Below are 24517 nucleotides of genomic sequence, written 5' to 3' on the forward strand. Positions count from 1 at the left end.
CCCTACATCATAATCTTTTTGAATATGCATATTTTAATTGAATATCAAAGCAAGAGCAATGCACTTATTTTGTGTTTGTTAGTTTCATAATTAACATACAGTCATCAGTGAGAATATAAGCCTGTCATTATTGAAAATAGAACCCAGAGGTAAAATGTTAATAAATTTATATAGTTCATAAATTAAAGATGTATAAAGTGAGATTTTATTTCCTTTATGGATGTTTCCTCCTAATCCTATGGAAGGCCCCTCAAAACAAGAAGATTCTGGCAGTGGCAGTGCTAATGCTTAGAGGAATAAAGTAAATTATAAGCCTCATTCGCTATTATTGTCTTGATAAAGTATAAAGAAAGGTCTAAGCTTAACACGGTGTGTACCTGGGCTTCTAGTCCTATGTCAGAACATAGAATGCATATTTAAACATTAGTGAAGTGTTTAAACATTGCTTGGGTGTTTAGAGTACAGATGAAAGAGTATTGGTAGTTCAGACAGATTAATTTGACACATCAAGTTAAAGATGAATTCTTTAGAGCTAATAACCTTGGAAATATTTCTTGAGGCAGGAACAAGAAGGATTGAATTGAGAAGTAGTTTTCATAAACAGTTGATTGAGTTGGAAATATAATACATTGTTGGTGTTATCTTTATTTTATGCAGCCATTGCCAAAATCTAAAAAAACTTCTAGCAAAGGCAACAAAAAAGAACGAAACAGTTCTGGAATGGCAAGGAAAGCTAAGCGAACCAAGTGTCCTGAAATTCTGTCAGATGAATCTAGCAGTGATGAAGATGAAAAGAAAAATAAGGAAGAGACTTCGGAAGATGAAGATAAAGAAAGTGAAGAGGAGGTAAAATGTTGGGGTTTTTTCCTCCTCATTTCTTTCCATAGGGAGAGTTAAATATTCCTGCTACATAGTAGTTATGGCCAGAAAACAGATTCTAGGAACTATCAGTACCATATTGGTGGTTTTTAATTCAAAGACACAGAAATAGTTAAGTGTAAACCCTTTCTTTCCCTTAAGAAGCTTTTAGTTTTGTTTCCATGCCAGAGTATAACAGTTGGAAAAGAATGAGGTTGAGGTGGCCTAGATTTGAGCTGGGCCTTGACCAGAGTAAGTCAAATGGGAAGGGAAGGGGTGGGAATCTTTTAAACTATATTAGTATTTTATGGTGGTCTTAAATCATTTTATTCTGTTTCATGTGAAAAGCAAGGGGTATAAGGACCACCATTTTTTCTTGTTGGGGATTTAATAAAAATAACAATGATTGAAGTTTGGTGGGCAAGTTTCCTGTCACTTAGGAATGCCTGCTATTTTTTTTTACTTGCACACATTTGTAAAATGTTAAAAATGTTTAATTTCCAAAGTGTAACTTCAGGAAGGGCTAGAGCTGCTGAGCCATTTAAAGGGTTAACTTTATCCTTTCCTTAATATATATCTTCAGTCAAGTATATGGCAAATGGGTACAAAGAAATGATTTCCTATTATTGCTAATAGTGTTTTAGTAGACTCTATTTTAACTTTGTTTTGGTGCCCCCTTCACTGATCAGAACGTGCACTGTAATTTAGATAATATACCTTGTCTTATTTAGGGACTTGATTAATATGGCTTGACATTTTGAGCCAAGATGATTGTTCATTGTGGAAGGCCGTCTTGTGCACTGTAAAATGTTTGCGCACTAGATGCCAGTAAGGCTCCCCCTACCCCCCACACACCATCTTTCAGTTGTGAAAACCAAAAGTGTCTCCAGACATTGCCAAATGTCTCCTGGGGTGGGGCAGGGAATCACTACCCATTAGTTGATAACTATTGAATTAGAGGGACTAAAGATGTCGTGAACTTTGATTTTATATTTGTGTGTTTTGTATATATTTGTCTTTAGGTATTTCAAATCCATGCTTATTTTAATGTCAAATTTTATAAAGACTTCTATAAAGTTAAGTGTGAAATGCTTCATAATTCTAAGACTTACATATCTAGGAGCTGTTTCCTAAATATCTTAATATATTTTTGGTATAAAGGAAGATGAATAATCTGAGCCCTAAGGTTTTTATGGAATTAATTGGTTTTAAGGACATCTGGGAGGAAAACATGTTTATATGTGAATATAATACATAATATTGTAATATATGTGAATAAACATAATAGTGGCAATTTGTAGTAATAGTATGTTTCATTCAACAAACTTTTGGTTACTAAGTGTATTCAAAATGCATCCTAAAACCTTTTTAAAGGCAGAGTTAAAAACATGGAAAGTTTTTGTAGAATGTAAACATCTAATTTTTCAATGAGGGAATATGATTATGAGCATGGGCTTTGGAAACTAGGTTCAAATCCCACTGTACTACTGTATGACTTTGGTTAAGTTACTTAAACTGTAACAGAGTTCTGTCTGTAAAATGGGGATATTAATAGTACCAACCTCAAAGGGTTGTATTAAATGACTTTATTTAAAGCACTTAGAGTAGTGCTTGGCACAAGTGTTTTTTAAGTATTTAGCTGCTGCTATTACTGTTAGTACTAAGGTGATCTTTTGTCGTATGTAGCATTTCTAAATCCAATCTTTCTGTTATTATTAAAGTAGAAGAAGATTGGATTTAGAAAGATTATTCATTTTCTTACTTTTCAGATTATTGTCCTATTGTTCTAAGTAGAATTGAAGTCTGTGAATATAGATGACACCTGATTTGTAACTCTTATTGGTTACTGAATAATGCTCACAAGTGAAACTTTCCCACTATTAAGCAAAGCCTTTCTTTCTACAGTATCATAAGCAGGATCTTTTTTTGTCAGATGATGAAAATACATGGAGGAAAAAGGCAAACACAAAAATGCTTTTATGGACATTAAGTATATAAAGTTACATGATATCAGAAACTGTCTTAATACTCTATTTTCCACTTCAGTTTTTCTGCTTGGGCTGATAGTGGCAGACTTCATAAAACACAGTGCCAGCAAAATCTGGACTGAGAAATGACTCCCCTTTTCCCCCTCCCCAAATAAATCTTCCTCTAATAAGCATAGGTAGTCTTCATTGCTCTTAGGACTTGCAAATTTAGAGCTCTACTACTCAAAACCTTCTCTGATGATTATATTTCTATGAAAAGCTCTTATTGCCTTTGAAAGGTAAGTGCTAGCAGGAGGGAGCAATGTTTCTATGGTAACTTTTTCTTTATTCTTCCATTTTTTGAAGACTCAAGTGGCACCCTAGTTAGGGACTTGATAAATGGAGGTATGTTTGGTCATTACCATGAAAGGACCTCTTTTCTAAGATGCCATTAGGAAGAGTTGCAAGTTGATTGGGAAAATGGTGGATTACTTGTAGTTGGAATTTTTTTTGCAGTTTTTTTATTTCATAGAAAATTACTGTTTATTTCGTGAAGCGAAATTTTTTTTCATAAATAAAAGAGTTTTCCCCCATTAAGATAAGCTTCCTGTTCTGTTTTAGATTCTTGGAGTAAATAACTGTGAAGATTAATTTTGCCATTTCTTGTTTCCTTTGTAAATTGAGGGTTTTAGACTAAATAATCTATATCATGTTGCTGAAGTCAAAACTTATGCAAAAATTCGGTTCAAGTTAATAGTTGTCCATTGGCCAGTTATGTGAGGTTGAATATTATTTACTCACCTGCTAATTTTCATATTTAGCTGTGTGAAAGTAAGATAATAAGTAAATTTATTACTTTTTAAATGTAGGATTGAAATCACAAAATCGCATAGTTACAATTAACAATGGTCTTTAAGAAAATATCTCACACATAGAATGTTAGGCAATAATTGCTAAGACTTAAGTTCCCTGTTCCTGTACCTCTGTTTCTATGATATGCAGTGAGGGGTTCACAACAGTTTTTAATTCTCATTTTCTTTGGAATTACATAAGTAAACGCTCTTTATAGAGAGAGTGACTTGAGTAGTAATTGTTTTATAAAAGAGCTGCTTTAACCTTCTGTATTGTCTTCTTTCTTGGACATTTGTAGTTAAAGGAGAGCAATTAAGAACCTGGAAGAAACTGATAGATGAAGTTTAAAATGAGACAATAGAAAAGTGATAGGTTTCGTTAATTTCTATCAACCTACTCTGAAAATCAACTTGTTCCTTTGGGGAAATTTTCCTAAAATTAACCAGTGAGATTAAGTCATGTTCAGACATGCCATTCACAGATATTAGACTTTAGGCAAAGAAATTACTGGAGACTACAGAGAAAAGAGAAGCAATGCTTCTCCAGGTTGGAGGAAAGTTAATTTGTTAGACCCTTAAAAGTATACCTTTTTTTTTTTTTTTTCCATTTTATCTAACACTTCTGTAGTTTTTGTTTCCTAGTGCTTTAATAACACTCTCTTATCTCTAGAAAAAAGTATAAAACTGAATTTTTACATTGTATTGAGAATTTATCTGAATGTTCTAATATGTATCAGGAATGTTTTCAGCTGCAAATACTTAAAAACTTTACTAATAATGTCTAAAACAAGAGCTCTTTGTTCTTTCATGACAAGTCCACAGGCAGTTCTGGGCCAGTATAGCTGCTCAAGAAAGGTGTCAAGAATTTGGGTACCATCTGTCTTTCGAGCCACCATCATTGTATGTAGCTTTTAACTTGGTGACCACAAGATGGTTTTACCTGTAGGCATTGTATCCCTGTTCAGATAGGAAAGAGCAAAGGGCTTCTAGTGATGTTTTGGCTTCCCTGCTCTCACCACCACCACCCCCCGCCAAGGGATGCCTTTTATCAGAGATCTTCCATGTATATCACATTGGCCAGAACTTGTTACATGGCCACGTTGCTAATTGAAAGGAAAGCTGTGAGACCCAGGTGTTAAATTTTCTGCATTTATAGGAGGAAGGCAAATAAAAAGTGGGATGTTGAGTGAACCATCGTACAATAATTGCCAAATTAGAGAAACTTTCAGTTTTAATTTTGGGTAGACAAAATTAAAACTGGAGGGCGAATGTGAAAGTTTTTTTAGTCCTTGACTATGTTCTAAAAAATAAGGATTCGCCCCATTTCATAATTTGATCAGAGGGATTAAATAACCATATAAACTATTAAACTTTTTGTTGGAAGGCAAAATTGAATAATCACCATATTAAAATATTTACACGTCAACTTGTTTTCATAATCTTTTGTGAAATATAACAAGACTTGCACATTCTTTACTCTTGGCACTCTTGCGTTTTCTCAGCCAAGTTATTATAAGAATAGTGTATTTTAAGCTAATTTTTATTTTCGTCTGTTCACCCAGTACAACCTTTCTGCTGTGAGGACAGGATTCTGGCTCTGTGACAGGCGTCTTTTTTGGAGACCCTCCTTCAAAGAGCCCTGCTGCCTATAAAAGATAGGTAAGCCTTTTCTCCCAAGATTTTTTTTTTGCCTTCTTTCCAAAAGTGCTTAATGTCAGTCCTCTGATTTTATACCTTCACGGTTATCAGAGACATGGAAAATCCCCTTCAAATTTTTAAAAATTTATATTATTAATCTTTTAAAAATTATATTACAGTACATTGTACTATCTAAAATTAATGGCAGCTGTCAATTTTTATGTTTCCCTTTAACACATCAAAAATACCTACAATACAGAATAGTCCCGATTGAACCACTCAAAGCATATTCAAAAATAGCAAGCCAGCATCTTAAAAATAAATCCACAACAATTTAGAAACTAGCCTTTTCTTCTTCTTTTTTTAACTTACCTAATTTTTTCCCATAAATTTTGTTAAAATATTCAAGTCTTGGCTCCTGTTTAGTTAAATAACAAAGATGTTAAATGTCATGAATACTGCCAACATTTTTCCTTTATAATGCCATGTTACATGATGTGTTAATATAATTACTAAAATTTTCAGATATTTTAAGAGACTTAAAATAAGGGACCGATACTTGGCTTCTAATGTAATCACTTTTTGATTGCTCGAGTCAATAAATTGAGTGTGCTAAGTGCCGTTGGAGTTACAGAAGATATTTTCTGCCCAAAATACCACTTGGGTGGCACTTAATAACTGTAGAATTTTGGAAAAGAGAATCTCCCTCTCTGTTGATGAGGGAAAGTTTTGAGGAGAAATGGAAGTGCCAGTTGAAGTTGTTGACTTTGTGAATAGAAAGGAAAGATGGACATGTGAACAAAAATGGGGAGCAGGAAAGCACAGGGTGACTTTGACAAACACACTGTGGTTAGGTAGTGTACCCAGAAGTAAAGCAGTGAGAGATGAAGCTAGAGGAATGTACATTGAAGCCAGACTAAGAGAATTGACAAGTTTAGGCATTGTCATGTGAATAAAACTTCTGAAGATAGATTCATCATTCACATTACTGCAAAACTATCTTATTCCACCTGAGCACTTTGCCATGTCATGGGGGAGAAGAGAGAAGGCGAAGGCCTCTGCCTTCCAGAAACTGACAAGTCTATTTAGGGAGAAATACCACTAGTTCAGTAAGCATTTATTGGTACTTATAAGGAGAAGAAACTGTTGAGTATCTTGTATTTTCAGGTCTTGCATCTCGTTTAGCCTTGATTCCATGAGATAGGAGTATATATCCTTATTTTTGTAGTTTGAAGATATAATTTATAATGATTTTTTAAGAATTCATTCTCTGTTACTCTTCCTAGAGCTTCAAATAGACTCTTGTGTTCAGAATTCTCTATGTGGAACTACTGATGTAGATCCAAATGTGATTTCAAGCAGTAGCTTTAGGAAAGTTAATATGAGTATAAATCTATTGCTTATATAAACTTTAAGAGCTATTGACATAAACTTTATAACTTGGGAAATTCTCTTATTGATTGCTTTATCTGGTTCCTGCCTTTTCCTTATATATCTCCAGTAATTCATAATCTAAACCAGGAGTTGACTAGCCTATACACCAGATTTAGCCTATGCCCTATTTTTGTACAGCCTGCAAGCTGAGAGTGGTTTTTCCACTTTCAAAATATTTGTAAAAAAAAAAAATGAAGCATGTGCAATAATGACCATATATAGCTAGAAAAGCCTTAAGTATTTACTCTTTGGCAATTTATAGACAATCTAGACTAAAAATTTATCTCTCATCTTAATGTGGTTTTGGGGCTTTTAATGTATATAGGTGCCCAAGCTCAACCCTCGATGATTTGATCTAAGTCTTTTTTTTTTCCTCTTAAATGTACCATCTATGTAGGTAAATTGTGCCAGAAGGCAGTGATATTAAAAATTAAGAAGTTTGGCTAACTGCTTTAAATAGGAAACATGTTTATCTGTTTCTAATGAAATAAAACCTCAGGGTTGGAATAGATCTTTAAAGGTTTTTTAGTCTCCAAGGATCTTTTCCCATTTAAGTTTTCCAAATAATTACATAACTACTAAGTGCCACTTCTAATCTCTGCACTGAAGGTTAAGAAACAAATACCCTTACATAGTTTAGTTGGTAGGAGGGGGGAGGTCAAAGATTCGGAGAAAAAAATAATATAGAATATAACTTAGCTAAAGTGAAAGCTGGAGAATATTTACCTCTTTCTAGGGCAAGTGGGGACCAAAGATCCAGACAGAAGGTAACAATTTGATCTGAACCTTAAAGATAAACAGGAGAGGTGGCATAGCAAAAGATTTGCAGAAAACTATACAGAATTGGATTACACCAATTTTAGATTAAAAATTTTTTTTTCTTTTGAAGAGGATTCTGGAACCCATACAAAGAGTTTGGGAGTAAACTTAAAGAGCCTTAATTCAGAGTTTGGTTGTCGTTCTCACCATTCCGTATTCTCTGCCAACATTTTTTATTCTTTATCATTAGTAACATTTGTATGTAATGGAAAAAGTTACGTTTAACAACATGATAAATAGGTTATGGTATCATTGGCTTATTACTATAGTTAAGTAGTTTAAATTGGCTTAAAGAAGTATATGATGAGTAGGTTAGTCATTTCTATAAGCAACTACTATAGTAGGAGGTACACTGGACTTAATCTAAGCTCTTAGTTTTTATTAAATTATAAGGCATTGGCTGACTTAATTACGGAGATATTATTTATAATGAGAAACCATTTGTTTTATCTTTGGATTTTTTTGCTTTTTTTTAATTTTAAGCTCATGTAAGATGGTGGATAGGAAAACAATGCTATACAAATGCATTTTTTTCCTTTTAATTACAATTTTAACTACATCCTGGGTTTAGGTTATAGGTAAACCAGATCCTACAAATGATACAAAAGTGAACATGACAATATTTAAGTGGCTACTTTATGTTAAACACTCTGGTAGTCGCTGAGGACAGATGGAGCCAAATGAGATAAATGTCCTCAAGGAGATTGTCAGATCTGCCCTTAAGAAACTTGTAGTTGGAAAACAGACCTGTAAATAACTACAGTTTAACAATGGTGCATATATGGAATGGTGCCTTATATGTACTTGCATATTTTTTGATCCTTATGAAAATTCTACAGATATGGCCATAGTTAATCACAACTACAATTCCTATAAGGCATCGTTTTAATGTAAATTTAAAATATACCCCGATATCAGAGATGTGAAGATGTGGGAAAAAAAGATGTTGAATTAAGTCAAGTCTGGTATTATTACCTCTCTTTTACAGATGAGGAAGCAGGCACAGGGAACGGTAAGTGATTTGCCTGAGAATGCAGAATTAGTGGTGCAGTCAGGACTTGAACAAGAAAATTTGGCTCTAAAACCTGTATTCTTGTTCACTGCTTCACAATACTTTCCATAAAATAGAGATAAATGAATTGTAGGCCATGTACCATGGGACCATGGATTAATCATATCGGTGATATTATGAAAGATTTAGAGGAGATGATTGTTGGATTTAGAACCATGAATGAGATTTCTTAGCAGAAGAGGAGGAGTGAAAGTAATGAAGATTTGAAGGTTCATGTAAAATTTAAGCAGGTGTAGTATAAATTGCCTTCTCAGCTCCCAGGGCCTCTGCTACCTCTAAAATACCAGATTACCCATGTTTGTCATACCTGCCAAAAGTTCCTCCTATATCTAATAATTTGTCTTTAGGGCAACTGATGTGATTTTTTAGTATCTGCAAGAACAAAGCACATGATATAAGTTAATCAGTTATCTGATCGCCTCCACTCAAGATTAGACCCGTAGGTATATGTGTTAGTTATTTTACTCTCAGATTTTGCCATTTCCCCCACCAGTACTCATCTGTCTAATAAAGATAATTTGCTGAATTCCTGCTTTTAATTTCACACAGAATAATTTGTAACTGGTTATTAAAGATAAGTAAAATTCAGTATAAATAACGTGTTATTATAGGGATTTAGATGTTGGTGTAGTCTTAGCTATCAGAATGTAATGAAACACATATATACTGATTAGTTAACACAGGTGTCTTTGAGTCTGTCTTAACTGTTTTTATTCTATGTATCTATTCTGTATATCTACCTTGCTTTTAAAGAAAATTCATAAACTATGAGTTATTGGAGGAAATTTATTTGCATAATGAATTTCTTTACAAAGGAAAGCACTCATAATAATAATAGCTAGTATTTATTGTGTTTTCTTTGTGCTGGGGACCATTAAAAGTACTTATGTGTATTAACACATTCTCTCCCTCCCTCTAAAACCATTTCCCTCGTTTTGTAAATGAGGAAACTAGGGCCCAAAGATGTGCTGGGGCTTGAATTTGAAACCAGGCAAGTTGTCTTCAGAGCCTACACTCTTACCTATTATATTTCTATAGTGCTTGTAATAGTGGTTTTGCAATTTTTAAAGTAGAAAATAGGCTAATTGTCCCTTTAAAAAACTGTAGAAAACTATCCCTTTTAGATGGTGATGTTAAATACAGAAAGAAGCATGGTTTAAATTCTTTGTGTTTATACAACAGTAACATTTTATGGAGATGGTTTGATTATCCTTTATGACTGCAAATTCAAACTATTACTACTTCCAACTTGCAGATTTTAAAATTGTGCTGTAATGCGTGCGTCTTTGAAATTTTTAATGGAAGCCCTATCTTATGCCCTTACAAGGATCTGGAAGTATTTTAATTATCTGTTTCAATTACCTAATTTGGGCATCAAGTAATGTTTATAGTGTTATCCCTTGCTCATCTTCTCCAACCCTTTTTTTAATCACTTAGCTTCTTATAAAATATTTTAATGTGTTACAGGTCCAGATTTTATTAACCTTTGACTAAAGAATGATATATAATAGCGATTATTTTATTCTGTATATTAAGTACATCAACAGAACTTATGAATATTTAGTATTCCCTTTCACTGCTTACAAATTAGGTGGATGGTTCATAACACTTACAAATTAGGTGGATGGTTCATAACACTTAAAATTTAGTTTAAGTTAGTCACAGAAAACTGATGAGCCATTGATGCCTTTCTAGCAACCCTCACTAATTGGAATACCTGTAAGAATTAATAAGTGAAAATGGCTTCTAAATAGCAAAAATCCATAGATGAAACTCATATACTTTGTTTTTAGAAGCATGTCAGCCCAGCTCCTTGACACCTCTTAAATGCATTTTTTACTAGCAGTTAAACTAGATAGGTTAGCTAGTTACCAGCCAAAAGTATATTATTGCACAGTAGTATTAAGTTTGTGTAAATATGTACAGTGATGGTCGTATAGCAAGAGGAAAGAAACACAAATCCAATGAATTGCACTTAGAAGTAGTCTGAGCCCACTTAACTTTTGGAACAGATTAGTCTATACACTTTAATTTTTCATGAATTTAAGGATACATTTTTAATGAATATAAGGATAAATTTATGTCTGTCCTTTAAAAAAGATTGAGTTATGTTGATAATCAGAAAGTGAGTGTAAAACATTTAGAGAAACATTCTATCAAAAGTGATTTGCAGTATTTTTTGTGTATAAAGATGAGGTTTTAAGTCATCTTGGGATATTTGCTTGTTAGGTTGCTTTTCCCTTTGGAAATGTTAATTAAATGAAGATTTAATGTTTCCTAATTTCATAGACCCTGGTTGAGACAAAGTAACTATAAACTATAATTTTGACATTTTTATCTGTATGTATAGTTTTACTTTTGTCTAATCAGCTGTGGGTAAGTATTTCAGAAAACAGGTTCTGGAGCCAGATCGTGACTGGCAAAATAACTTCTCTGAGCCTTAGTTTCCTCATAATTCAAAAATAGTTATTGAGCAACTACTGTGCACCATGCACTATTTTAGGAGTGAGAGATACATTAGTGAATAGGACAGTCAAGAAAATCCCTGTCCTTGTGGAATTTACCTACTAGTTGGAAGAGACTGACAGTAAATAACAGAATGTTAATAGTATTTACATGGAGTTTTTTAAGAATGAGGTAATGCATATAAAGGTTTCTATCTAATAGTGTGGAATAAATGTGGGTATCTATTATTTTTAGTGTTTTATTGATTTCACATGACTGGTCTTATGTTGGCATAAAATTAAGATTGTTGAGCATGTTAGTCATCTCAAAAATTGAAAATTAGTTATACTTTTTTATTAGTGATATTGAATACATTTTTTTTCTCTAGTATTGTTGAGGGGTGTAGAGAAGTAGAGAGATGGCAGTTAATCTCATCAGTGTATGTACTTTACTTTCCTTTACAACAGCCACCAAAAAAGACATCTAAAAGAGAAAAACCTAAACCGAAAGCCACTTCTAAAAGTAAAAAATCCGTAAAGAGCGCTAATGTGAAGAAAGCAGATAGCAGCACCACTAAGAAGAATCAAAACAGTTCAAAAAAAGGTATGTTAGAAATTGCCTATTTTCAGCAACTTAAAGATAACTTATATGCTATATATAACATGGTTTTAAGTGTATAGAATATAGGTAAAGTACAAAGAACATTGGGAAAAGTTGTATACTACTTTTTATAGTTTATAATTTTTCAGAATTGACAAAAATTAAGTGTATGTTGTATAGGTAATTTATTGAGTGGTGATTTATAATTTTTTTTTAATCTAATATCTTTTTGAGAATCTGATGAATGCTTATAGAATTCTTCCCACTCTCTTGAATGCTAACTTAAGTTTTATTCACATGTAATAAAATATCTTACTTTTAGAAAGTGAATCTGAGGATAGTTCAGATGATGAACCTTTAATTAAAAAATTGAAGAAACCTCCTACAGATGAAGAGTTAAAGGAAACAGTAAAGAAGTTATTGGCCAGTGCTAACTTGGAGGAAGTTACAATGAAGCAGATTTGTAAAAAGGTAATTGGACAAATGCTTAGATCATTTTGATTTTATTTGAAAAATCCTTTGACCCATTCCTCAATTTAAAACCAGATTCTCACATATATTAATTCATTGAACCACATACTTATTGAACTACTACGTTCCAGGCACTCTTACAAGTGTTAGGATAACCATGTTAAATAGTCAGAGCCTCTGCCCTTTGCAGTTAATTTGTAATTAACATAATGTATACAGTGAATAAAGCAATACTTTCCAAATATATAGGAAACTCTTTTCCTGATCCAGAAACTGTTTTTATTGATGCATCTTTAGATTATGTTAATTTAAAAAAGCAGAATCTCATTTTTAGTGTTGCTATGATAAATAAGATGTTATAGGTTAGATTCTTAGCTCAAACTTCTGTGAAGCTCTAATACTCAGGAAATAAAATGATCCAGTCTTGACTGTGATTCCATAGAGAGGCCATACCCTACATCAATATCGAAATATTTTAGAATCTAGTTTCTTACGGTAAAATGAAATGAAGATTTGCAGTGTACCAAAGGTGAAGTATGAAGTAGTCTATACTTTTTGAAGACATTAATTACTTTATTTATTCATTCAGCACTCACTGAGCCTCTACTATGTATCAGGCCCTGGGATAGAGGTAGAGTAGTAGAAGCCACTTGGTTTCAGGGGGATTACAGTCCAATGGGATTGAAAGAGACAACTATTATAGTAATTAGAGTACAGTGTGTGAAGGCTGCATTAGAAGAGGGCAGAAGGTGTCACAACACCACCAGTCAAAAGGGACCTACTTGGGATTAGGAGGAAGAAGGTTTGGGGAATCTGGAAAAGCACCCTGGAAGAGAGCTGAGATCATCAGCTGTGTGTACAGTGAAGAAACACTGACACATTCACGTAAAATTTGACAAATAATGACTGCGAGGAATAATAATTAGTTTATTTTGGCTAAGGCCAGAGTCGAAAGTAGGTCTTTACAGAACTTAGGAGAGGATACAGTTCTGTAATTCTTACATATGCCCTGTTACAGCATTTGGTTTTCTTCCTGAAATTTATGGGGAATTGTGAGGTTGGATAGGTTCTTAAAAGCTGTTTGGCAGGGGCATGACCCAGTCAGATTTTTTTTTTAAAGCGTCATCCTAACATCAAGGACAGACTGGTGAAGAATGAGATGAGAGGCAAGAAACCCAATTCATGTTATAATCAAAGTTGTAGGATTGCCATAATCCAAGTCAAATGAAGAGAGCCTGATCAAGGGTTTCAGTGTGGGTACAAGGGCCTGGGTGCATTGGTCATAATAGGGAACATAACAAAAGGTACTTTTTGAGGAAAAGGTGAGTTTTGTTCTAGACATTTTCAGATGAGGTGCTTGGAGTATCCAAGTGAGTGAAATTCTGAACATTAATTCTTCAAGTTAGGAGAGAAACCTAGACTAGGATACTGCTGGGAGTTGAAACCAGAAGTATAGATAAGGTGGCCCATGGAAGAAGATAAAGGGCAAGAAAAGTACTGGAGACCATTAACAGCAGTTAAAGAGTTAAGAAGTAATTTCTACAATAAATAAAGTGTAGGTCAAGTAGTTGAGGGAAGGCCAGAAGGATGCTATGAAAGCCAAGAAAGACATTTTCAAGGGTTGGGGAGGGTATTGCCAGTTAAGAAAAGGTGATTAACTTACATGGAACAACCAATGACTAAGGGAAGGCAGTTCACAGAAGAAAAATAAATGACCTGTAAACAAATGAAGACACATGTAACTTTCCTTACTATTGAGGAAGATAGAAATTAAAAGGAGATATTTTTGCTTATTAGCTAGACAAAATCTTTATAAAGAGTAGCAGTGTTTATTGTTGGCAAGAATATAGGGAAATATTCTCGTGCTTTAAGTTGTAACAACTTTGGAAAACAATTCGGTAATATCTTAAAATTTAAATTGCAAATACCCTTTAACCTAGCAATTCCATTTCTAGGTCTCTATCCTAAAGACATAGTCACATCTGCACAACATGATTACGGTAGTGCTCAGCATGTCTGTAATATTGAAAAATCAGAAACCACCTAAATGGCCATCAATAGGGAAATCATTAAACTGGTACATCCATGTTTTTGGAATACTATGTAGCAGTTCAAAAGAACATGGAAAAACCTCCCAGGTATTGTCAAAATTTTAAAACATAGAATATTACCTTATTTATTTAAATACAGTAAAACTATATTGCAGCAAACTGACATCCTGGTTTTCTCTGAGGAGAGAGGGATGAGGGCAGAGTGGAAGGGAGATTGAAGGGAGACTAGTGTTGTCCCTTTGAATGGTTTGTGAATGTATTTATCTAATTTTTAAAAAGGGATGATTAGTATGGAGAGTTCAGGTGAGAAGGACTTAATATTTTGTGGACTCGGCAGTTAGATAATTGTTCACATACAAGGAATTTTGAGGGGTGGTAAGTGCAAGGGTTATTTACCGTTGGATTGAGAATTAATAGTGAAGAGAATGAACTAATTAAAGCTTCTGTTTGAAGCAGCTTGCTTTAGAAGGAAAATAGTAGATGGGGGTGTGGATACAAGTTGATAATTTTTAAGAAGGTTAAGGAGAGAAAACACAAGCCTGTGTCAGGCTAAAGGACAGTATTGGGAAAGAATAAGCTGAAGATCAGGAGAACTGAGGGATGGCTATCTGCAGAGGTAAAGGTAATCGGGAATATTGATGAGTCTAGATACAAATAAACTGGAGGGGAAGAGGTATGTATGTGAGAAAGTTGAAGGAATTCATAATAATGGCTTCTTGGCTGAGAGTAGGAATGTGGGACACTTGAGTAAGAGGATGAAACTGGCTATTGACAGGAGTGAAAGGACCTGATTAGAGATACTTGGGATTGTTGAAGAGGCTTAGACATTAAATACCATGAACTTAAAAGGTACTAGTTTTTCAAAGTTGTTATATTTTCCCACAAGTCTTTTCTCTGGGTTTAACCATAGAAAAGTTGGTAGTTAAACCAACTCAGGTTTGGTGTTTTGTAGAAAACAAGGGGCAGACACTTAGAGTAATGTAAATGATTGACTGTATTTGCAGGTGTTGGCAAATTACAGCCTGTGAGCCAAATTTATCTTACTACTTGTTTGGTAAATAAATTTTATTATAACAGCCATACCCATTCAATTAAGTATTGTGTATGGCAGCTCTCATGCTATAGTTACATGGTTGAGTAGTGACAGAAACTCACTGGAAAGCTGAAACCATTCACTAATCTAGTACTTTAAAGCAGTGATCCTCAACCTTTTTGGCACCAGGGACCAGTTTGCTCCCTCGCCTGCCACTCACCTCCTGCTGTGCAGCCTGGTTCCCAACAGGCCATGGTACAGTACTGGTTTGTGGCTCGGGGGTTGGGGTCCCCTGCTTTAGAGAAAAAGTTTGCACCTTGAACTACACCGCAGGAGTGAAGTCGGCAGGGTGCATATAGTATCAGGACTAGAAGTCATGGTGAAGTCTCAAGAAGCAGGTTTCAAGTTGACAAGAATGGGAAATCCATAGTAAGATGTAGAAATAGAGGACTCCTGAGATCACCTGGATCTCAGTGTTTTGACTTTGGGGAGGAAATTGAGCAAGGAGTGGAGGCTGAGGTTCATTAGAGTTCAAGTTGAATCATAAGTAGTGTTGGATGATGTAGCAAGAAAGTAAGAGGGTATCTCTTAAGATATCTGACAGGTAACCTGCCAATACAAAAAACCTAGTTCACTTAGCTAAGATCTATCTAGGTGTTTTCCTCATCCATGTTTATTATTTCAACTGATATTCCCAGTTTAAAACACTGAGAATGTTTGCATTCTAGTTTATTTTCTGCTCTTTTACACTATTATTAAAACTAGTCATTTAAAGTAGAATTATCTGTGAAGAACCAGAGTACTGTTAGAAAATATATAAAAAATATAAGCTATTTGTACAAAGCATACATTTCTTTGGATTTTTAAAATTTACTCTTAATATTTTCCTTTTCACTATAGGTATATGAAAGTTATCCTGCTTATGATTTAACTGAAAGAAAAGGTTTCATAAAAACAACTGTTAAAGAGGTAAATATGTCTACCTTTTCCAATTTTGATCATTTTTGGCATAAGACAAAAAATACATATTCAAATACTGCATATTTTTTAAAATATGACTAAATATCACATTTGACTAAATATCAAATTTCCTCAAAATAGATGGGGAAAGATATTTTTCATTCTCATTTTAGAACTTAAAAATAAAGCCTGAAAATTAGTAACAAAACATGACCTCAGATGATGAGATGTGGCTCAGTCTACAATACATAATTGGGCATCTCAGAGGCGCACTCACAACTATTTGAGCATGTTTCTGTCCACCAGTCAAAGAGAAGAGGAAATCAACAGCTATGGTTTATGCTAATCCCAGCTGATTTCCCAAAATCACAGTAAAATAAAGTTTTAAAATGAAGTGTAAGGTCTTACGACTTATGTGTACCTAATACTGTATGTTGGGGAAATAATTTTCTCTTTCATTACAGCTAATTTCTTGAGAGAAGACAGAGACAGATGACTTGTTCCATGGATTTAAGGATCTGATTTATACCATTATACCAGCAAAGAGAATGTATTTCCTTTTCTAAATCCTTGCAAGCATTGTCGGTAGGACTTATTGCTGACTTTTTTATCTTGTGTGTTAACGTAAATTTGTTTGCCATTTTAAATTGCATTTCTCTGCAGCTTTTAGTTTAAAATTTTGCATGGCAGTAACTGCTCCTTGCCTTTGTAGTTGTATTTTGTACATTTTGGATTTCTTTATATAGGGTCGTAGATTCTTGAATTGTTGTAGTTTTTAGTGCATTTAATATTAGCTTGACATACTTTTAATCAAGTAGAACAGGAACTTATAACTGGCATTTATACATGCAGAACAATTTCAGTATTTAGTATATGAAATATTTTGAATACACATCTCTGTCAGTGTAAAATCTCAATGGCGGTGTGTTCATCATATTAAGAATGTATAAGCTTCAGCTGTCCAGATGACTAAATTGGAACTTTTCTCCTGCATGTGTATATATGTCAAATTGTCAGCATGACAAGTGACAGATGTTATTTTTGTATTTTAAACAAATTTGTTGTATATAGTTTTTTTATTTCTTTTGTGCAGATCAATTTTTAAACTCATATAAGTAGATAACTTTACAAACTATGAAATGTCAGTGTTCAGCCAGATGGTATCACGGAGCAGTGAAAGTCAATTCATCGAAAACACGAAGACCAGATCTCTGCTTTGCCCTGAAAGTGTCATAAATTTGTAGTTTGTTAACTCTGCAACAGTATCTATAGATGTTTTTTATTAAGGATAGTCTAAATTCAACATGTCAAAATTTAAGAAATTTGCAGGAGAGTGGGATTAAGTACAAGCATATTTGGTTTATGATAAATGGCTGATTTTTATTTACTGCTTTTGCCCATATAAAATGCTCATATTTTCCGGGAACCTGACCACCTTTATAATTATGACAAAGTACCAGGAGTAATGCCAGAAGATAATGTGTAGGCAACAGAGGGTTATCTCTGACAAAGTATTTCTCAAAAGTGATAATAGACTTATTTTTAACATTAAAGAAACTTATGTATTTGTGGACTTAGTTGGGTTTTAAAATTTTTTGGCCAATCAGGATTCTAGGTGACTATATGGACCACCTTGAATGAAACTAATTTGTCTTTTAAATTGACTGTCTTAATCAGTTTATTAAATAATCTCTGAATTTTAAAGTGAAATATGCTGCTTATGAGAATTAGGCCTTTGATAAACCAATTGAGTGTTTAAAATAAAAATCTTTGCATCATTGAACAGTATATAAAAATATGTCGACTGTTAACAGGTATTTTCAGTTTTGACTTGTTTCTTGGTATTAAGACATTAGAGAAAGGTACACTTAATACAGATGAATGGAATAAACTAAATGAAACCTAAGAATTGGCCTTTGATTTTAAATATTTAATTTGTTCCTATAAACCTTGTCAATAAAAATAAGTCAGTGCTTTGTCTCTTTCATTTGATTTAACTTACAGGTTTCTCTATCATTTCTCTATGTGAGGATTTCAGAATGGAGTTTATTTAAATGTATTTATCCCCATAGCCTATATAATTTGGAGTGTTCTTACACTACAGAGAAATCGCCTGGGAAAACTAGAAGTGATCTCAAAAATGTAAGCTGATTAGGTTCAACAATTAAGATCATTTTACTTGAATGGGGATAAAGAATTAATTAATGCCTGTGACCTAAAACATCTAAAGAGGGTTCAGAAGAGAAGGGGATTGAGCTGGTATGAAAGTTTGTGATGAAGATGTACTTATTTAGTGTGTTTTTATCACTACAATGCACTGTATTTGAAAAACAAGTCTAGTTTTTATTAAGTAGTTTTATACAACCAGCTGTTTACAATCTGAAGTTAAAGTGTTGTATATTCACTGCTACTCAATTATAAAACCTTCAGAACAATGAAAAACATTCAGAGTAACTCAATAAAAGTACCATGGTTCCTTGAACAATATGTCAGATGTCACTTGAGACAGGAAATGAGGGTTTTTTAAATATATATTTACCATTCTTTATTAAGTAGATTTTTCCTTAGTTTGTAGCACAACTTTTATGCCGAGGACTAAGGTAAAAATTTACTGGGAACCATTTCAAACGTAAAGTATTTTGCATTTATCACTTAACACATGCTATTCTTTAAACATTTTAATATATAACACTTTAAAGCAGAATACTTCCCAAATAGTACCATTGAGTCTCATAACCCAAATGTCAACATTTTTCTGTTAACTTTGAAACTACTATACCATATTTTCATTTATTTTGATGGGGAGGGAGGTGTGTCTAAGTTCACCATACAATTTTTATATATGATACTTTATAAGCTGACATTAAATTTTAAAAATACCTAATATTTTGAAAAGTGGCTTTAAAGTCATTAAAATAAAAGCACTTAGGTTATCCATATTTCTAATGTAAACTGAAATTTCTTGGCAAGATAAGCATCCTAAAGACCCTGAAACCAGTGTTAATTTTTAAATGACATTTTTTGGCCATGAGTGAAAAAAAAAATTTTTGCCATGTTCTCAGGCTCTTATGATATGGCTTATAAAATGTGTAATATTTACCAGGATATCTGCAGTTTTCCAGTGGACCTGCCTATGGAATACTGAAAACAATTCCGTAAAAAATATTCCTATAGATTGAATCAGTTATTTTAAAAAGAGGCTTTGAGAAGAGGCTTTTACTAATTTATTCTAACAGGACATTTTTGCTAGTGTTTGCCAAAATTAAGGCTATTTAAAATGTGCCATCTGCCCAAACTTGGCTCTTATGAAAAATAACCATAGTCTCTGTCTAAAGTATGAAGACCACACTATCTCTGCCCCATTTTCCATGGTACAAACTTGTACTGTTCAGGGAATTGAAAATTTTGCTGTTTTGCCAATGAGTGCATAAATCTAAAATGTTTTGTCACAAAAGATACCTGAATTTAAATTTCTTTAGAACACCCAATGAGAAGAAATGTGTATAAAATAGTCTAGAAGCTTCATTTACCTTTGAAGAGTTTGTGCTGTATCCAAAAAGGAAAGATTTCTATCTAGATTTTAAGTAAAAGCTCAATATTGGAGCTATATAAAAGTCTTAAGGCTCACTGGCAAAGAAAATTGTCATAGAAAATACATGGCTTTATCTGGTTTTTAAATGATTCCTGCTTAATTGACTTGGTTTCTCAATGTGTGAAAGTTGATGGGCCAAACAGAAATTCAAATTTAAAGGGGATCTCCAACCATGAATCATATCTGAGGTTTTTAGTTCAAAATTTGCCTTATCCTGAAATCCAGATTTAGTGCTAGTCATACTTGTAGAAAATGCAATTAAATATAAGTGCTTATAAAATGATTCTTGGGCCAGTGTTTTCTGAGTGGTGACATGGGTTTACATTATCAAACTACCTTAGAAACATTTCAGTTTTGCTATCCAGGGAGGGTTTTGTTGTTTGATTTTATGAAAGTGAGGTTAAACGTGTTTCAAACTTTCCCACGGGTACAGAAGAAAGCTGGATCCAGACAAATTCTATTTAAAATGCTGCAATCTTGCTTGCTTCTCGAACACCACTCAAATATGCCCCTGTAACTGTTTGTGGAAAATGCCTGTTTGTTGCCTGTAAGAAAATAATTGCATAATTTGAGATCACGTATCAGGAATTCAGATGATAATCAAAAGGTAATTAATACAAGCTTATACTTTCTCCGATCCTCCTAAAATAGACTGGTGCCACTAATGTGTGCTCATATTAACATCAGTCACCCATCATAGCACTTGACCTTTTCTGGTTTTCTCACCATACTTTTCCAAGTGCACTCATTCTGCAATACATTCAGCACTCCTGTGAAGAACTGTGTGGCATTAAGATCTGTATTCCAGTTATTGGAATTAAGAATAAGACAGCCACTCATCAGACAAGTAATGTTAAATCATTAATAAATGAAACAAGCACAAAAAGAGAATTCACCTGTGGTTGGAGTTGTTTTGCTAGATGGGTGGAACAAAAGGATAGATGAGGTACTAAAAGGATAGACCACTTAAACAGGAAGAGAAAAGTCAAAAGGTTTAGGGCTGTCAATGGGAGAACCTCACTTGCAAGGAGGTTGTAGTGGAAACAATAAGGACAGGAAAGTTGGCTTGGGATGTGGCTATGGGGAAGAGTAGCTGAAATGGAGTGAGCAGGTCATAGAAAATTGAAGATAAAAAGACAAAATTTCATGTGAACTACTCCAGGTTCCATGTCACCTAAATCGATGGCTGGGGTGGAAGGGAAAATAGCCAGGTGACTAAAACGTAAATAAATAGGGGAAGAATATGGAGGTCAGCAGGAAAAAAAAGAGTGACAGTGATAGGAACTGCAAAGGATTTTATAAGAAGGCAAGGCAATAACTATTAGAGCAGAAAAGGAAAGCAAAAAAGATTTTGCACGCTGTCCATGATCTGAGGCCACATTAGCCTAATATAGCCATCTCTTAAAAGCAGCTGAGAGTTGCTGCCTGGAATGCAGCTATTATGCTCTGTTCCTACAAAGTCGGCTCTTCACAGGCCAAGGAGTAATCAGCTGGCTTTTAAATGACAGTCTTGTGATCATTCAAAAAATCAAGAGAAAAAAGGACTTTGATAAACCTGGAAGACCTGCATAATTCCAAACCATAATGTACAAATTATGAAAGCAGATGAATAAGTACTGAAATTCACTTTACTAAGTTTGGAGGGTAGGGCAGGATAGGGTGATAACAAAAGCAAGCCATATCACCCCAAAGAATTCTTTAAAAATCTGGGCCACTGGGAGCATGAGGAACCATGGAGGAAGAGGTTGGGCATGGGTAAAAAGGATTAAAGACTATGAAGAGCATTTTGGTCCCTTACCAGGTTCCCTACTCCCACTATAACCCCCAGGGTATCTAAGGAAGAGGGCAGGGGTGAGGGGCCAAACAACGGGATTACGTAAAGTCTTCATAACTAAGATGCTTCTGGCTCCCAGAATGCCAGGAGTTGAGGTTTTACCACGTAAATGAAACATGTTCTTAGAGAAAAGAGCTATAGATACTGATTTGGGGATCTAACCACCAGTTGATCTTGCTGGAGCTTTCAATTAGCTTTTTAAAAATGCCTCAAAGCTTCCAATCAAGATGGCAGAGTAGGTAAACACTGTACTCGCCTCCTCTCATGACCACATCAAAATTACGACTAATAAACAGAACAACCATCATTGAGAATGGCTTTAAGTCTAGCTGAACAGAAGTTCCACAGCTAAAGATATAACTGAAGAAGCCACGTAGAAACTGGTATGACGGTTAGGGACAGAATGTGCTGGTCCCACACTCACGGGTGATTAAAAATTGGGAGGGATATCTCGGTGGCTGAGGAGCAAGGGGTCCCAGCCCCATACCAAGCTCTCCAGCCCAGGGTTCCAGTGCTGGGAAGAGAAATCGTCATAACTTCTGGCTGTGAAAACCAGTAGAGATTGTGGCTAGGTGAGATGGAGGGCAGCTGGAGTCCCAGGTGTTCCTTCTAAAGGGTCCATGTACAGAATTACTGATGAACATACTCTGAGCTCCAGCGCTTGGGGCAGCTGCTCAAAAAGTGCCAGGGACATACAGAAGGAACTGAATTATCTGGCTTCAGGGTGTGAGGGCTAGAGGGACAGCTTTCTCCCAGACAGAAGTGCTAGCAGAATCCACTGTTCCTTTGTTGAGCTCCTCCCACAGGTAGCACGCAGATGCAAGCTGCCACTGTATGAGTCCATTAACTTGGCTAACCCACCCAGGTGATTCCTTGAGGACCCCCCACGCCCGCCCCCAAATTGTGGGCCCACACAAGCTGCTTCCAGTGGATTTTCCATACAGTTTGTCTTAGCTCATGGAGATTTCCTAAAATCTCTCAAAGGATCACAAATTCCAAACAAGCAGCATCCAGCCTTGGCCTGCTTTGTGGCTTGCTTAACAGCCCCAAGCCCTGCAATAGTGGCAGGTGGCCCTGGTACACAGCTTGGCCTCTCTCAGGCACCTCCAAGCCCAGGGCAAGTGGCAACCATCTGCAGATTACTCTGTAGCTCATACCAGGTGGCCCCAGTGGCTGACCTTGGCCTGCAATAGAGTACCGACACACCCAGGGGCCAGCTTCAGATCACACCGGAGCACCACCCAACCACCTCCACAAATGACACACCCAAAGGGCAGACTGGATGGGCACCAGAGCCCCGCTAAAGCAAATCCTGCTTCATAGGTAAACCTCTGCACAACAGCTCCTCTATTGTAGTCACAGCCAGTCTCCACAGTCAAGCAGCCTGAGGGTCAATCTCTCCCACTGACATGCAAAAAGACACACACAACCCACACAAGGGACACACACTTGGAGGACTTGGCTTAGGTGATCAGGGAGACTGCGTCACAGGACACCTATTACATATGGCCACTCTACCAAGACTAGGAGACAAAGCAGTCCTACCTAATACACAGACACAAACGCAGGGAGGCAGCCAAATAGGGAGACAAAGAAACATGTCCCAAATGAAAGACGAGAACAAAACTCCAGAAAAAGAACTAAACAAAATGGAGATGAGCGATCTACGAGATGCAGAGTTTAAAACACTGGTTATAAGGATGCTCAGTGATCTCAGAACTTCAACAAAGAGGTAGGAAACATAAAAAAGGAGATAGAAAACATGAAAAAGAACCAGTCAGAAATGAAGACTACAATAACTAAAATGAAGAATACATTAGAGAGAATCAACAGTAGATTAGATGAAGCAGAGGATCAAATCAATGAATTGGAAGACAGTGTAGCAGAAAATACCCAATCAGAACAATAACAAAAGAACCCAAAAACAGGACAGTTCCAGGGGCCTCTAGGACAGCATCAAGTGTGTACCAACGTTGTCTTCAAAGAGGTACCAGGAGAAGACAGAGAGGAAGAAATTGAAAGCCTACTGGAAGAAATAATGACGGAAAACTTCCCTAATCTAGAGAAGGAAATGGACATAATAGCCCAGGAAGCACAGAGTCCCAAACAAGATGAACCCAAAGAGGCCGACACCAAGACACATTGTAATTAAAATAGCAAAGGTTAAAGACAAGGAGAATCTTAAAAGCGGCAAGAGAAAAGCAGTTACGTACAAGGGAGCTCCCATAAGATTGTCAGCTGATTTCTTAACAGAAACTGTGCAAGCCAGAAGGGATTGGCATGAAATATTCAAAATGATGAAAAGCAAGTACCTACAACCAAGATTACTCTACTCAGCAAAGTTATCATTTAGAATCAAAGGACAGATAAAGAGCTTCCCAGACAAAAAAAAAAAAGCTAAAGGAGTTCATTGACACCAAACCAGAATTATAAGAAATGTTAAAGGGACTTCTTTAAGAAGAAAAAAAGATAATCTTTTATTATTCATCAAAAATATGAATAATAAAATGACAACTAGATATCTATCAACAATTACTTTAAATGTAAATTGTAAATGCTCTAATCAAAAGACACAGGGTGGCTGAATGGATAAGAAAATGAGACCCTTACTTATGGTGCCTACAAAACACCCAGTTCAGATCAAAAGACACACATAGACTAAAAATAAAGATAATATAAGTTCCAATATATGTAACAGAAGATCAGAAATAAGAAAAATGAGGGGAGAAAATAACCAGAAGTAAAATCTAGGACTGGAGGATATGAGTTTCTAGATTCAGGGAACCTAAAAAAAAAAAAAGCATAAAAAGGATTAGAAATCAAAATAGCAAAACATTTCTCAACAGAAGTAAACCAAGAAAGAAGGCCACTTCACAAGCATTAGGATGGCTA

The 24517-nt window shown here is 35.0% G+C and overlaps 2 protein-coding genes across 5 annotated transcripts in view; one reads left to right on the forward strand and one right to left on the reverse strand.

Moving 5' to 3' along the window:
- Positions 1–18191, forward strand: part of DEK (DEK proto-oncogene) — a 29379-nt gene extending 11188 nt beyond the window's left edge. For both annotated transcript variants that reach the window (XM_006909236.3, XM_025044943.1), the window contains 5 exons: positions 658–846; positions 11552–11687; positions 12007–12155; positions 16140–16208; positions 16664–18191. In XM_006909236.3, coding sequence (XP_006909298.1) covers positions 658–846; positions 11552–11687; positions 12007–12155; positions 16140–16208; positions 16664–16675 — 555 coding nt within the window. In that variant the 3' untranslated portion in view covers positions 16676–18191. The remainder of the gene's footprint in view (positions 1–657; positions 847–11551; positions 11688–12006; positions 12156–16139; positions 16209–16663) is intronic.
- A 326-nt stretch (positions 18192–18517) lies between these two features.
- KDM1B (lysine demethylase 1B) overlaps positions 18518–24517 on the reverse strand; it is a 47187-nt gene continuing 41187 nt past the window's right edge. For all 3 annotated transcript variants that reach the window (XM_015587280.2, XM_006909237.3, XM_025044942.1), the window contains one exon: positions 18518–20336. In XM_015587280.2, the coding sequence (XP_015442766.1) occupies positions 20253–20336 (84 nt within the window). In that variant the 3' untranslated portion in view covers positions 18518–20252. The remainder of the gene's footprint in view (positions 20337–24517) is intronic.

Source organism: Pteropus alecto, unplaced genomic scaffold, assembly GCF_000325575.1.
Source record: "Pteropus alecto unplaced genomic scaffold, ASM32557v1 scaffold121, whole genome shotgun sequence".
NCBI lineage: Eukaryota > Metazoa > Chordata > Mammalia > Chiroptera > Pteropodidae > Pteropus > Pteropus alecto.